General features: G+C 41.9%; 1 protein-coding gene across 9 annotated transcripts in view; it reads right to left on the reverse strand.

The window, feature by feature from the left end:
* Positions 1 to 12,800: 12,800 nt before the first annotated feature.
* Positions 12,801 to 14,797, reverse strand: part of NAV3 (neuron navigator 3) — a 436,309-nt gene continuing 434,312 nt past the window's right edge. For all 9 annotated transcript variants that reach the window (XM_079991796.1, XM_079991792.1, XM_079991797.1 and 6 more), the window contains one exon: positions 12,801 to 13,776. In XM_079991796.1, coding sequence (XP_079847922.1) covers positions 13,657 to 13,776 — 120 coding nt within the window. In that variant the 3' untranslated portion in view covers positions 12,801 to 13,656. The remainder of the gene's footprint in view (positions 13,777 to 14,797) is intronic.

A 14,797-nucleotide genomic window follows, 5' to 3' on the forward strand; every position in this document is an offset into this window, starting at 1 on the left:
AAAGACTTCCTCTTGCAACTGACTTGGAAAAATCCCTGAACCACTGTTATTACATAAGTCAAAGGTACAGCAGTACCTCAGGTTAGGAACTTAATTTGTTCTGGAGGTCCATTCTTAACCTGAAACTGTTCTTAACCTGAAATACCACTTTAGCTAATGGGGCCTCCTGCTGCTGCCGCCGCACAATTTCTGTTGTTATCCTGGAGCAAAGTTCTTAACCCGAGGTACTATTTCTGGGTTTGTGGAGTCTGTAACCTGAAGCGTCTGTAACCCGAGGTACCACTGTACTAAGGAACATGTTCCCTAAGTATGGCCACCCTGTGACTTCCCCTTCCTCCTCCAGTAAACAGCATGGTTCCAACAGCTAACTATTATTATGACAAAGACCATGTCCTTTGTCAAGCAAAATAATGTTAATGGTGAGCTGATGGTTCCTTAATGGCTAGAAAATGGAGATCACACTGGAATGTTCTGGATGGGGAAACCCATCACAGCCAGGAGAAAGGGACTCATCTCTCATACATCAGCTGAGAGTTTTTCATCAGGGTTGTGTGTGAGAGAGACAAACAAATTTCTATTCCCAAGGGCTCCGGGAGGGCAGTGCTAATGCTGGGATGGCTTCAGGCAGGGCAGGCAGGGTCAATAAAAGATCCTTGCTGGGGGAGGGAAAACCCCACTCATGTCCCCTAAAGTGCCACTGCCACAGGGAAAGTCTTACTTGATATTAATATTTTGTTTAGTTTCAATATTCAAAATTACATTTTAACACTCAATACTTATAATCCTATTCTAAATTGCTAATGACTTCCCACTCACCCATCCTCGATGTTTAGAAATATAACTATACATAATTGCATTTTAAAGTTCCCTCATATTGAGGTTCAACCTCTTCAACAAGTATCTTAAAATAATCTACTTCTCCCTCCCCACATTAAAACTTCAAATCCTGTTGTGGACTTCATATATAGTTACTTTTTAGGAAAGTTTAGGAAACTAGAAAAGTCCTCCTTGAAAGAATGTACGCTTGAGTCTCTTATCAGTGCCATCAGTTTAGCCATCTCTTCTGTCAAATCCTGCGTTGTGTAGCATTCAGTACAGAACTCAGGCGATGTAGTCACAGCTCCATAAAAGAAAATACTCACAAAGGCAATATAGGTGAAACCAGGGAAGTAGAACTTCATACCCCAAGAACATCACCTCCTGCTGTTCCCAGCTGAGTGATCCAATCTACCTCTCCAGCCATGAGTAACTGCCCTAGAGGGGTGGATCCAGCCATCTAGGAACCCCTGGGGAAAAAAATTTCATTCCTCAGTGACTCCTGGAGAGTAGCGCTAATGCTGGGATTTACCAGAGCTTCATTGAGTTGGTGGGTCCAGAGAGGAATCATGGCTGTCCCACCATACACCATCATCCTAAAGTTGACATCAGCTGAAGCACATGTGCCCAATTTGTGATGTTTGGAAAAGATGTGCAGCGATACCCAATTAGCTGCTCTGCTGACGTCTACTATGGGAAATGCCCTTTGAAGGCTGTGTATGTCACGTCCCCCCTAATGGAGTGTTTGGTTGATCTTCCCTGGTGGAGTTTTACCCAGGGTTAAGCATGCCAGAGAGATGGGTTTGGGAAATCACCTGGCGATGGAGGGAGAGGAGACCTTATGGCCCAGGGAGTTCTCCCCCCTTAAAGGAAACAAAACAATGCTAGTCTTTCTGAAAGTGGGGCTGTGGATTTGTTTAAGCCATGTCTCCACCTGTATGGTCAGTTTGTATCTTTGTACCTAAACTCAACATTATAAAACACAGTGAGTCTTTAAGGACTTCTTCCAAAGAAAACTAAATCTAGGTAAGTACTGTACCTTGGAATTAAGTTCTCACCACTTTGAGAATGATGAGAGAAAAACGGTATTTTAAAACATTTATTTGTAGTCTGAGAACTAGAAACATTTTTTTTTAATCCAGAAGGCAAGCCAAAGGTCCAGATTCCATGCTGTAAACTAAAAATATTGCTATGTACTGCCCTGCTGTTAAAATAGTCACAGAACTTAAATGTAATTTAGATCCATAGAAGAGAAAGAGCTCCTTTCTTGATCTTTGCACTGGAAATGCCTGAAGAATGCAAAACTAAGGATTTTCAAGTAACAAGATCAGTGCTGTGTATGTACATCAAGTTAAAGTGGAGGCTATCAAGTTGTGGGTAATGTGAGGCTTTTGTTGTTCACATCTTTAAGCAAATTAACCTGATTTGTATTTACATGTCAAGTACGTGATTTGGACATAATCTTCCATCTCCACACCTCTCTGAATTATGAGATGCACTTCTTGGCTCAGAAACATATTTATTGTTTATTTATATTTAACAGAGTTTGCACATATAAACCTCTAAGCAGCTTGCAGAAACTATAAAATAGACTTTACGATTGTTAATAAAGGTCAGAAGTTAAAAACAAACCGATTTTTCCAAAAAATCAAGATATAAATAAAATCAGCAGCTGAAAAATATGCATTTTAAAATAAAATTGCATATCAAAATATCAGCTTTACATATCTGGGTAGGGTTGCTGAAACAAAATGGGTTTTAGCAGGCTCTGAAAACAGTACAGTTAAGGGGACTGCCTAATGGCAATGGGCAAGGAATTCCACAATGTGTAACTGCTGTCGTACTAAAGTATTTATTCCTTCCAAGTGTGGAATGAACATCATGTGGCACTTCTGCAGATCATAGCAGATGAGTGGGCATATGTGGGAGAACACAATTTTTAAAGCAAACTGTTCCCATGCATCTTAAATTAAAATGCATGCTAGAATAAAACGTCAGAAAAACAATGCAAGCTTTCATGCAGCTTATTTTTATTTTAAAAATAAAATCCACAGACTGATGTGGAAATAATGGAATGAATTTAGGAATGGGCATATCAAACATTTTCGTAGGCCAGAAACAAACTGATCCATCCACCCCTGTATGAAAGCAGAGAGTTAAAATATAGATTAGCTTGTGCAACTTTTAATTCTGGGCCTTTTCTCCTGCAAGGATTGCAATTGTTTGCCTGAAAGCAATTAAAACTAATAAATACTTTAAATGCAAATTTGGTTGGTGTACATAATAGAATCAATTAACATTGTAAAAACAACAGGCTACAAAAACATCTTGACAGAAATTTATGTACATGGAATAGATTGACAAATATTTATCCTGCAAAACGTGACAAATAGCAACAGTGGCATAGATGGAAGAAACAATCAGTCCTGCAGTAGTCATCTTGAATAGGTAATTTTCAGAACAAGTTTATTCTAATGAATAACTTTCTTACAGCTCATGTTAGTGCCTGTTTAGGAGCTTTGCTGGATTGCAGGGAGATTATTGCCATGTGTAGCTAAAATTGTGGCCAAACTACCACAGCAGACCCTCCAAGCACCCCAATTTTCCAGGCACAGCCCCAGATTCACAGAAGCTGTTCCGGTTTCTGATTTGACCCTAGAAAATCCCACTTTTCCTTAGAACGTCCCTATTTTCCTTGGTGACATTTTGGAGGGTATGGAGTTATGTGACTCCTGAGCCAAGGAGGTAAGTAGCTATGTAACTTTTAGAAGATATATGAAGGCAGCTCTGTATAGGGAAGTTTTTTAATGTTTAGTGTTTTGATATGTTTTTATGTATGTTGGAAGCTGCCTAGAGTGGCTGGGGCAACCCAGTCAGATGGGTGGGGTACAAATAAAATAATAATAATAATAATAATAATAATAATAATAATAATAATAATAATAATAATAATAATATAATATGCCCCTATTTTCATCAGAGGAAATAATGCCACAAAGGTGGGAAATCTCAGTTTCTGAGGCCAAACACGGCCTTTCAGGCCTCCCTACCTGGCCCTCAAAGCCACCCCCCATCACACTCCAGTTTTCTAAGCCGCATCCCTCACTTACTTTGTTTTGCATTACAAGTTGTTGTTTTTTGCCTAGCTGAAATATGCCCTTGAACTCTGAGAATCCCTCCTGGTTGCCTGTAGGGAGGGCAGAGGGGGTATTTGAGTGTGTATAGCCCACTGAACACATTCTGCCTCTAATCCTGTCCACTGCTGGCATGTGGTGGCCCTTGAAGCATGGTTCAGAAGGAAACGCCGCTTTCAGGCTAAACGTTTCCCCACCCCAATGCACTATCTCAAGCCATATAGCCATATTTCTCATTCTTGTATTGTGTTTACAGGTAGGGTTTTTTAAATATTTTTTTTTTACTTTTTTCATTAAATTATGCAAGAAAACATTCCTCTACAAATAATATCTAATTGAATAAAACATTAAAGATGAAGGACGCATACTGCCATAAGGCAGTCTAAATATTATGTTGTTTAATAAACCAGAGTGCTGGTAAAAGGTTGCTCTTGGTAACAATGTGATCACTCAGTACAATTTATCAATGTTTATTTAAGAATGTAGTTGAATGAGGAACAAACAAAAAGCAATTTAATGCAGCAAACAGGCCACATGGTCCACTCCTTGCATAATTTATCTTTTATGACAGATTCCATTTTCTGCTGGTGGTATTATTATACAGAAACCCATTTGCATGGTGAAAGTGCATTCATAGCTGCAGCATAAACTTAACTTCATGGTAGCAACATTTAATTTGAATGATATTATTCAGTTATCAAGGAAAATAAGCCACCCTCTAAGGAACTATGTATATTTGATTATGGCATAAGAAGCAGTTTTGAGAGCCAGAAACGACAACACAACTGTTTTGTGAGAAATAGACTATCATTTTCCAGAACCTCCAATATCTGTCATTGCAGGCCGGGGAGTCATCAGTCACACATCCAAACAAAGTCAGATAAGTGACAGTGTTGACACATAGTCACACAAACACAATTTGGCAATTAAATTTGGTACTGTAATGCCTAAGAAAGGCATGAGGAGTAATAAGCAACAGATAGATTATTTCATGAGAGTCACTATAGCTCTGGCTTGCAAGACATTGGTGTGAGGCAATCCCAATTGCAGCTTTTGATTGGTAGAAGCAGACCCTCCACATACCTCTGTTTTCCAGGGACGTCCCTGATTTAGAGAAGATATCCTGGTTTCTGATTTGATCCCAGAATGACCCGCTTTTCTTTAGGATGTCCCTATTTTCATTGGAGAAATGTTGGAGGGTATGGAGTTATCCGACCCCTGAGCTGTCTGAAGGCAATCTTGTATAGAGAAGGGTTTTTTTTTTTAATGTTTAATTATGGTTGGAGTTTTTTTAAAAAAAATATAACTTTTTATTGGGCTTTATAAACAAGAATGTTATACAAATAAGTATACCAAGTTTTCTCTTGTCATTTGAATATCACAAAAATAGCACTCTAAATGTAGAGTGATATCTACAACATATGGTTCATTATTAGTGGTCAATGTATAAGTTCTTGGTTCATGAATTGGTTTAAACAAAGGGGAAACAGGATAGAACAGAGTTTTTCTTTTTGTTAGGAAGAAAAGAGGGGAAAGAGAAGGTGGGGGGAATGGTAAGTGGGGTGGGGTCGGGTGGTTATGCTTCTATTCTTCTACTTAGTGTATGTGTGGGGTTTTGTGTCAGTGTTACTTGTATGGGTTCTCTTACTATTCGCTTGTTGTATTTCCATGGTGGTGAGAGAGGTTGGTGGTGGCTTAGGTTGTGGTTGGTTGTCTTTGGTTGGCTGCAGTGAGAATTGTTTTTGTGTGAGAGTGGGGTGTGAGTGTGTATTTTTTAATTAGGTTAGCCAGATTGATTTGTATGCTGTCGGCAGATTCTTGTTGTCTTGTTGGGCTGTGTATGTAATAAAGGGGAGCCATAGTGGGGTGAAGGCAAATTCTTATACTCTTTGATACCATTGGTCCATGCTTACTCCTGACAAGTCTCTCCAATGTCCTGGCTATGATGTTTCTGGCTGCTGAGAGTAGGTGGGTTATGAGCTCTTTATGATGTGAGTAGGCATTATTATCTTGGAAGATGTTTAGCAGGGCATTTAATTATGCTTGTATATATGTTGGAAGCTGCCCAGAGTGGCTGGGGCAACCCAGTAAGATGTGTGGGCTATAAATATTAATGTTATCATTATGGAATGGGACATCCCTATTTCCATTGGAGAAATGTTGGAGGGTATGTAGAAGACATTTACAGAAGGCAAATAACTGTTTGCAGTTCTGCTGATTGCAATGGGGAGGCCTCTGGCTGAGCTTATATTCATATATTGGCTTCAACATGTGCTTGGGATTAAATCAAACTAAAGGGTATGATTTGTCTGCATGTTTCAAACAAGTCCCTGTAGGTTATGTCACCTCACCAGTCTTATAGAGTAGGGAAGGAGGAAAGCTAAGGTGAGGCTGCTTGGTCTGGGTTTGCTGGGCCAGGCTCAGTTCCCTCAGCTGGCTGAATTTAACAAGAGGTCAGGGCTATATGCACTTCAGGAATAATTGGCAGGACAGGGTTCCTGGATTCCCCTCCGAGCATTGCTGGTGGTTACAGAGAGGAAGCAGCGGCAGGGACTTGGGCACAGTGTGGGCATGGTGGTGAGTGTGCGTGGCTCTGTTCTGCCATCAACTACTTAACTGCCGGTCTTCAGCACTGTTAGAACTTCTGAGTACTTCCAGTTAAATGGTAGAGAGAGAGTGCACAACTCATAAGGGTAAAGGTAAAGGTACCCCTGCCCGTACGGGCCAGTCTTGACAGACTCTGGGGTTGTGCGCCCATCTCACTTAAGAGGCCAGGGGCCAGCGCTGTCCGGAGACACTTCCGGGTCACGTGGCCAGCGTGACATCGCTGCTCTGGCCAGAGCCGCACACGGAAACGCCGTTTACCTTCCCGCTGGTAAGCGGTCCCTATTTATCTACTTGCACCCGGAGGTGCTTTCGAACTGCTAGGTTGGCAGGCGCTGGGACCGAGCAGCGGGAGCGCACCCCGCCGCAGGGATTCGAACCGCCGACCTTTCGATCGGCAAGCCCTAGGCGCTGAGGCTTTAACCCACAGTGCCACCTGCGTCCCGCACAACTCATAGCATACCATTAATAATCCACGTGTTACTGGCCATCACGGAGCTGCTATCCAATGGTCTCTTCTTGGCTGCAGAAGGGCTTATTGTCCTCCCCTTTGTAGGCTACAGTTGCCACCAAAATTTCACCTAAAGTGAAATTTGAAGTGAATTTGAGGGAAGTGCCTCAGGTGACACATGGGATGCTTCCAGTCTGTTTACTGGGAGGTTGCTGCTCCTCAGGTGTGCAAGTTTTTTTCACAGAATCTGCATCACATTCCATTCTTCCTGTTTTATTAATTGCTTACATTCTCTTCCTTGTTTTCCCTTTGACTTCTTTTTAAACCGACACAAACAGTCTAACTTGCTTCGTTCACAGCTCAAAGTGCATTCTTGTTCCAAATATACTATTGTTATTTTGGTGGTTTTAGTAGTGATGTTTAGTACAGATCGTTGAATACTGTCTTTATGTGATTTCCACAATTGCACATTGCTGTAGGGTTATGTTCTAGAATACTGAGAAGTGGGACACTGAGTTTTTGTTTCTATATTTATGATTTTTATGAATTTCACTTAATTATGGCATATCTATGGGCATGACTTCCCCAAAAGTTTGAATTATAGCTCACTGATAAAGGATGGATCCAATAATATATATATGTTGTTGAAAGGAATAGATTTAGAGTTTCAAAACAACTATATTACCTTGTATAGGAAATAAAAGGATCCTATGGAGTGTGGGACAGGGACGCAGGTGGCGCTGTGGGTTAAAGCCTCAGCGCCTAGGGCTTGCCGATCGAAAGGTCGGCGGTTCGAATCCCTGCGGCGGGGTGCGCTCCCGCTGCTCGGTCCCAGCGCCTGCCAACCTAGCAGTTCGAAAGCACCTCCGGGTGCAAGTAGATAAATAGGGACCGCTTACCAGCGGGAAGGTAAACGGCGTTTCCGTGTGCGGCTCTGGCTCGCCAGAGCAGCGATGTCACGCTGGCCACGTGACCCGGAAGTGTCTCCGGACAGCGCTGGCCCCTGGCCTCTTAAGTGAGATGGGCGCACAACCCCAGAGTCTGTCAAGACTGGCCCATACGGGCAGGGGTACCTTTACCTTTACCTTTTATGGAGTGTGAATTTAAAATGTTCTTTTCACAGTTGGCTCTTCTACCCTTAGATTTACAACTACAGGTATTTCTTGCAAAGCCTTTGCAGATGGAAGAAATAAAGAATGTCATTAATAGTATGAGGGCTCAGAAAGCTCTGGAGCCAGATGGCTTTCTTACTGAATGGTATAAGACATATTCAGACTCCTTGCTCCTTAGGTTACTGCATGGGTGTAGTCGGGATTTATTTGGGGAGAAGCCTTTATTTTTTGGGGGGGAGGGGAACTGAGTTATCTGCAATGCAATTGGTCAGTTAAGTATTTTGAGTTTGTTTACTAGATTTATGTGGGCAACGGTTCCCCTCTGCACTTGCTGGCTACACTAATGGGTTGCTTATCTTTTATTGAAATGCTTTTGGATCGGGTATCCTGCCATCTTTATTGCATGATATTCATACCTCTGTTATTCCGAAGCTTGGTAAAGTCCACGCTTGTTGTGCAAATTTTAGCCCAACCCCCTTAATGAATGTACAGTAGCTGCCGCAATGCTAACAACATTCCTTGCTAATAGACAGGGGCGGAGCAAGGTGGGGACGGACTGCCCCATGTGTAGCCACCGTGGGGGGTGACATTCGGTATGCTTCCCGCCTGCGACTCCTGCCTACCCTGAGCCATTGGGGGAAAGGGGGTAGTTGCGCAGCTTTTCACCACTACATTTTGACAGTCCCATACTCCCAGAGGAGGCAGGCAGGCAGGCAGGCAGGAGGCAGGGAGAGGATGGGAAGGAGGAAGATGAGCAAACAAATGGAGAGTGGAGGGAAGGAGAGAAGCAGAAGCCCTCTCAACTCAGGACCGAAACCCTGCAACCCCCCGAAAAGCTGAACAACTTTTTCCAACACTCCCCTAAAAAAAGCTCAAGAACTCCTGGCAATGATAATGGGTAGATCACAGCCAGTCTTTTTATACTGTGAGTAGATCGCAGTCTCTTGGGAGTCCAACTAAATTTAAATTGGGGGGGGGGGGGCGTGACAAGAAATTTTCTGCACCGGGTACCACCTGACCTTGCTACGCCACTGCTAATAGACTTCAGACTATGATAGAAACATCAGTATACCCAGATCAGGTGGACTTTATTCACCAAAGGCAGGGAGCAGAAGATAATTCAAGGGTGATCCAAGATGGTTGCTTTATATAGCAAAATAACTGTTCAGTTGCAGGCCCTCGGGGGTCGTTTAGCTGGCCCATGAGCCTTCCCCAAACCTAGCTGCCCATTCAGCGAGTCCCCGCGAGCTGCACTAAACTGGCGCAGCGTGGTGCAGGGACTTGCTTCCGCGGTGCCGGAAATTATGTCTGCGCATGTTCAGATGCCGAAATCACGTCTGTGCAGGCGCAGACACCGGAAATTGTGTCTGCGCAAATGCAGACACCAGAAATTGCGGCCGTATGTGCTGACATGTGGTTTAGACACCACCTACCAGGTTCTTAAAAACAAAACATTAACAGTTAATAGAATGTTGTAGTTTAGCTTCTTGTAACTAACAGAGCTATTATGTGTTCTTTCTTATGCCTATCCTCCTAATTTATCTAGGTTTCTTCTAACAGTAGTCTTGGCTACTGTATCATGGTACCAGAATGTCAAAACTGGTTTTGAAAACAGAAGAGCCAAAATAGTATGGAAACTCACTTTAAAAACAATAATGTCTGTAATAAATTGATAATTGAATACAGAGGTAGGAACATGCAGATTTGCTATGTTTTTCCCATTCTGCCCTGCAAACTATAATTAGGTGATGTGATTCAATCAATCACATTCTGAATAATACTACCATTTAGAAATTATTTGAGGAAGTACATCCATACTGTAGTACAGTGGTGCCCCGCAAGACGAACGCCTCGCAAGACGGAAAACCCGCTAGACGAAAGGGTTTTCCGTTTTGGAGGCGCTTCGCAAAACGAATTTCCCTATGGGCTTGCTTCGCAAGACGAAATGTCTTGCGAGTTCCTGCGGGATTCCCCCCCCCCCTTTTTCCCCTTTTCCTAAGCCGCTAAGCCGCTTATCAGCTGATCCGCTAAAAGCCGCTAAACCGCTAATAGCGCTAATCCGCTAAGCTGTCAATGGGCTTGCTTTGCAAGACGAAAAAACCGCTATACGAAGAGCCTCACGGAATGGATTAATTTCGTCTTGCGAGGCACCACTGTAATGCCTTTTTTTTAATAGAATGAGTTTCGTAGCATATGTAAAAAGAGAAGCTTATATAAATGTGTTTAATTCTGCTTATGCCATTTTCGTTTGCTTTAATACTGACATGCTTCCCCCACCACACCCAAAATGTGAGTATTCCCTATTTTTCAGCAAACATTACTTTTCCCATGAGGGTTTTATATTTTGCTTAATGCAACAGTTCTGCCTTTTCGCCCCTGTCTTTGAATTTAAGTCATCCAAGTACCAAAAGCAGCCTACAATTTGGTGAAGTGGAAGCACTTAACATGTTAGGAGCTTTCTGGATACCTACAGTTAGGTATCATACAATATGTAGGGCCTACATAGTGACAGATCTGAGGCTTCCACGTGTGAAAATGGTTCATGGAGGTACAAATAGTAGGAACAATTTGGTTTGGTTCATATTTTAATGCGAACCTACCTATTTCACTCTTCCTGAAACAATGTGAACTGAAACACAACTGATCCTTTGAAATTCACATTTCCACAATTTTTGTAATGCAGTTGTCAAACTAAAAAAAATGTGTACATAAATGCACCAACTAGTGTGAACAAAAATGCATATATTATTGAAAGTAACATTGCAATGTGCAAAAGACAACAGACTCAGTTGTCAATAAATAATTCCACTTTAATGGCAAAGTAATAATTTAGACAGATACAGTGTGCACACTTGCAAAAAATATATGCAAGCTGGTTTACAAGCTAGAAGAACAACAAATCAATAGAAAATACATCATCCAGTTAAGTCTGATGACACCAAATACTTATTATTAGGGCTTTACAAAGACTACAAAACTTTTCAGATGATTTATCTCACTGTTTCTGTCTATTTACATGATATGTTACATCGAAAATGTACAAAATATAAAATGTATACAGACAAATGTTTCACAAACATTTTAAAGTTGTAAACTAGGTGGACTCATTGAGATGTATTGCAGGGAAATTTGTATTATGTGGTACATACATACAGGTATTTTGTGTGTGCGCGTCAAAATGGCAGGAATTCATGGGTTTGCTTATATGTTGTTTCAGACCACATATATCATAAAGAGCAGTTGTTGTTTTAGTCATCTGCCAGAGAGTGGCATGTCATTTAACAATATGAGAAAGTAATCCAGGATTTGTGCCTTACTTCAGACTACATTCTTTGTGCATAATATCAGAGTTTTATTTATTAGGGCAATAGCACCATGCAGGGGACCTGTAGCTTCAGTGCTGCAGCAAGGAAAACTACACTGATTTCCTTGACTTTCTTTTATAAAGTAGATGGGCCACAGGAGTTTGTAGCACCAGTTACATGTCCTGAAGGTACTCACTGGCTAGCTGGATCTGAAAAGCAAACACTAGCATCCTATTACAGTGAACGTGATGTGCTCAGAGTTGGCAATTTCAGGACTGTGGCTCTAAGTATACAAGTGCATGTCTACACAATGCCATAGCCCTTCTATTACTTTCATTTAGTTGAATCGGCATATCCAATTACTCTGATCAGTTTTCATTCAAACTGGTGTAGTCTGCCAGGATATACAACATTTTTGTATTTGCCTAAGATGTATTGGCTTTTATAATGTAGATTGAAACATGCTCACTCTAGCATGGATAGCTCCTGCATAGTCATAACAATTCTAAATACAGGACAAACACACCATTGTTTTTAAATATATATATTTTAAAAACCTCCAGATTGTATGGTTTGCGCTCTGGATATTTTAATTTTTTTATTTTTTTGCAACATACAGGTAATCTCAGTAAATGAAACATCTCTTAACACCAACAAGATAAAATACAGTTTCTTATTTTTGTTGTTGCTGTCACTGTTTGCTTTCATTTGTGCAAGGCTTTTTTTTTTAATATTACAAGACCCTCCCAGTAGACTGTGCAAAACCAACCCCCCTCCCCCTTTACAGTATAAACTTTTCTCTCAACTACAGTGGACAATCACTGTGTCATAATGCTGAATTTCTTCATGTACAACAATTGCAATCAAAACAGCATGCTTCAAACTAGGGGGGAAAAATGAAGAGGAAGGGGAAAGAAAAAAGAAATATTTGTGCTCATGCTGCACCAAGTGCACCCAGCTCTGCTGGATAAGATTTTCCCCAAAACACCTCTCTTTTAATAAGCTCTTTTTCATAGAACCAAATGGACTTAAGCCAACTGTCTCAGGTTTTGTTATTAATCATTGTTTATTATTAGGAGTGGCTTCTGGGTCACTTGAATATTTTAGATGGTAATCTATTCACACAAGATAAAAAATACTATATATATAATCTATCTATATATCTATATCAATAGATCGTTCTTCTAGCCACTTCGTTAAAAAACATGATATACAGAGATGAGGCTACTGTGTTCACTGATGCTCTCTCGTTAGTAAATGAAGAAAGAAAACAGTGTAAATAATCAATGGTTTAACAAATTAAACCAACTGTAAAATTGTTCTAGAAATCGGTTTTAAGGCAGTGAGACAGCACCATAGGAAATGTTCTCTCCCCCCCCCCCCCCACTGAAAAGGCTCGAAACATACGAAGCCCTAAGAAAGCCTTTACTCAGTGTCAGATAAGAATTGGTAAAAAAAACCCTTGTTAAGAGGTGGGCAGGTGTTTAAAAAATACCCTCGCGGCTAAAAACAAGTTGTATATAAAACAGATGATTTGTACAGGAAAACAACAACAACAACCCAGAAACCTTGGTGGATCACATCACTGCAAACTTGGCAGCTTTAGTATCAAATTGGCACTTTTCCAGCATATATCACAGTAGCGTTTTCCTGGCAATTCCACAAAACTGTTTTGTGCTTTTATGGAGTTTGCTTTCTGTATTTTCTTTTTCTTTCTCCAACTCATTTTGGAATGGGCAGCAGTGTACAACTACCGTTGTGTCTTGTAATGAGTGCCACGGGGCACCGGCAGAGGTTAGAGGACCAGGATCGCAAAGACCACTAATGCAGCACCTCGTAGTAAATTGAAGTGTAAAAAAAACCAAAGGCTTGCATTGTAAACTTTTGAGACAGGAAGAAAGACAGAAAGAAACAACCCCAAGGAGATTCCAGTTTGGCTAACATGTGCAATCTGCTTAGTTGTCCCCCCTCCCCCTCCCATTAAAAGGCCCTTTCCAGTTGATTGATGGAGTCTCACTCAGCTCCACTGATACTGAAATCTCTTGAAAATAAACTAATTCAAGCTTTCCATTTTGATTTGCTTTCCTGACTTTCTAGAGATAAGTCGACCGCCTATATATGACACAGCACTCACGCTCTCTCTCGGGCCACCCTGGCATGCGCTGCTTCGGCACTGCAGCAGTTAAAGCCGGGACAGTTTAACCAGCATCCTATATAACCAGGCCCTTTCCTCTCTAGAGAGTTGACTCAAGCGAGGGGTCCAGAATATCATCGTGGTGACTAGCAGTATCGCTGTCGCAGCTCTGTGCGCTGGAATAGCTGGCTGCTTCTTTGAGCCTCATTAGCATGTGCATCTGAGAAAGATACAAGGAAATGCTGGTGTCATTGCTGTTAAGAAGCGAAGGCAACAGTGGTTGGTGTGAAGACCCCCCAAACCCCCTCCAAAATAAATCACACAGGAAACAGAATATTTGTTTAGGATTTTCGGCATTAATTTGGCCACAACTTTATTGTTTACAGCATGTGAGTGGTTGCTTAGGCATTGGTTCAGACTACCTGAACCTGCACCGGCAGGAACAGGACTGACAACTGGAACCTCCAGAGGTCAGTAAGGGAAAACACACTGGGGGAGCAGAGAGGCAGATTTCCGCTTCTCAGTTCACACCAGATGTTCTCAGGAACTCTGGCATGGTCCTACCCCTGAGAGGGGATCGGACAGAACAAATCAAGCCCCTGGATTCCTTTAACGGAATTCCCTAGCAGCAGCAACAAAATTGAGGGGCAGGCACAGCCAATCCTTAATCCCCTCCACCAAAGGATGAACCAAGGCCTAACTGCCAACTTTACAAAGTTGTGATGGTAGGCAAAAACCAAATGGCACCAGCCAAGTGGCAAAATTCCTACCGGGCCTCTGCTCCAAAAACAGACGACCCCTAGACAGGCATAGCAAGGTCAAAAACACAACCTTAAATTATAGGGAGGGAGGGTGGGAGATCCACTGTACGATGCGAAAGAGGAAGTATTTCGCCACATGCAGCCCCTTAAATATCCCCTTATGTGCCAATCAAACCCCAACTGACAGAAATCTTCCCCAGTAACAAAGGGGCGACCAATGAGGCAAGGAGGTCATCCATATGGGCTCACCCCAGCAACAAGAAGGCAGTTTGGTGATCTCACCACAATACGTGTCTCTCCATGATTTGGAGGACACGATCTCTGCTTTCAAGCCTTTGAGTAGGCAACAGGGACATGTGATGGATGCGGCACTTTGAAAAATCCGTGCTGGCTGAGATAGCAAACTTTTGAATCCCTCTTCTTTTTTCAAAAGTCTCCACAGGCAGGGAGCAATGGTAACTTTGGAGAGAATCAAAGGCT

The sequence above is a fragment of the Podarcis cretensis genome, assembly GCF_951804945.1.
Source record: "Podarcis cretensis genome assembly, chromosome: 10".
In the NCBI taxonomy this organism is placed as follows: Eukaryota; Metazoa; Chordata; class Lepidosauria; order Squamata; family Lacertidae; genus Podarcis; species Podarcis cretensis.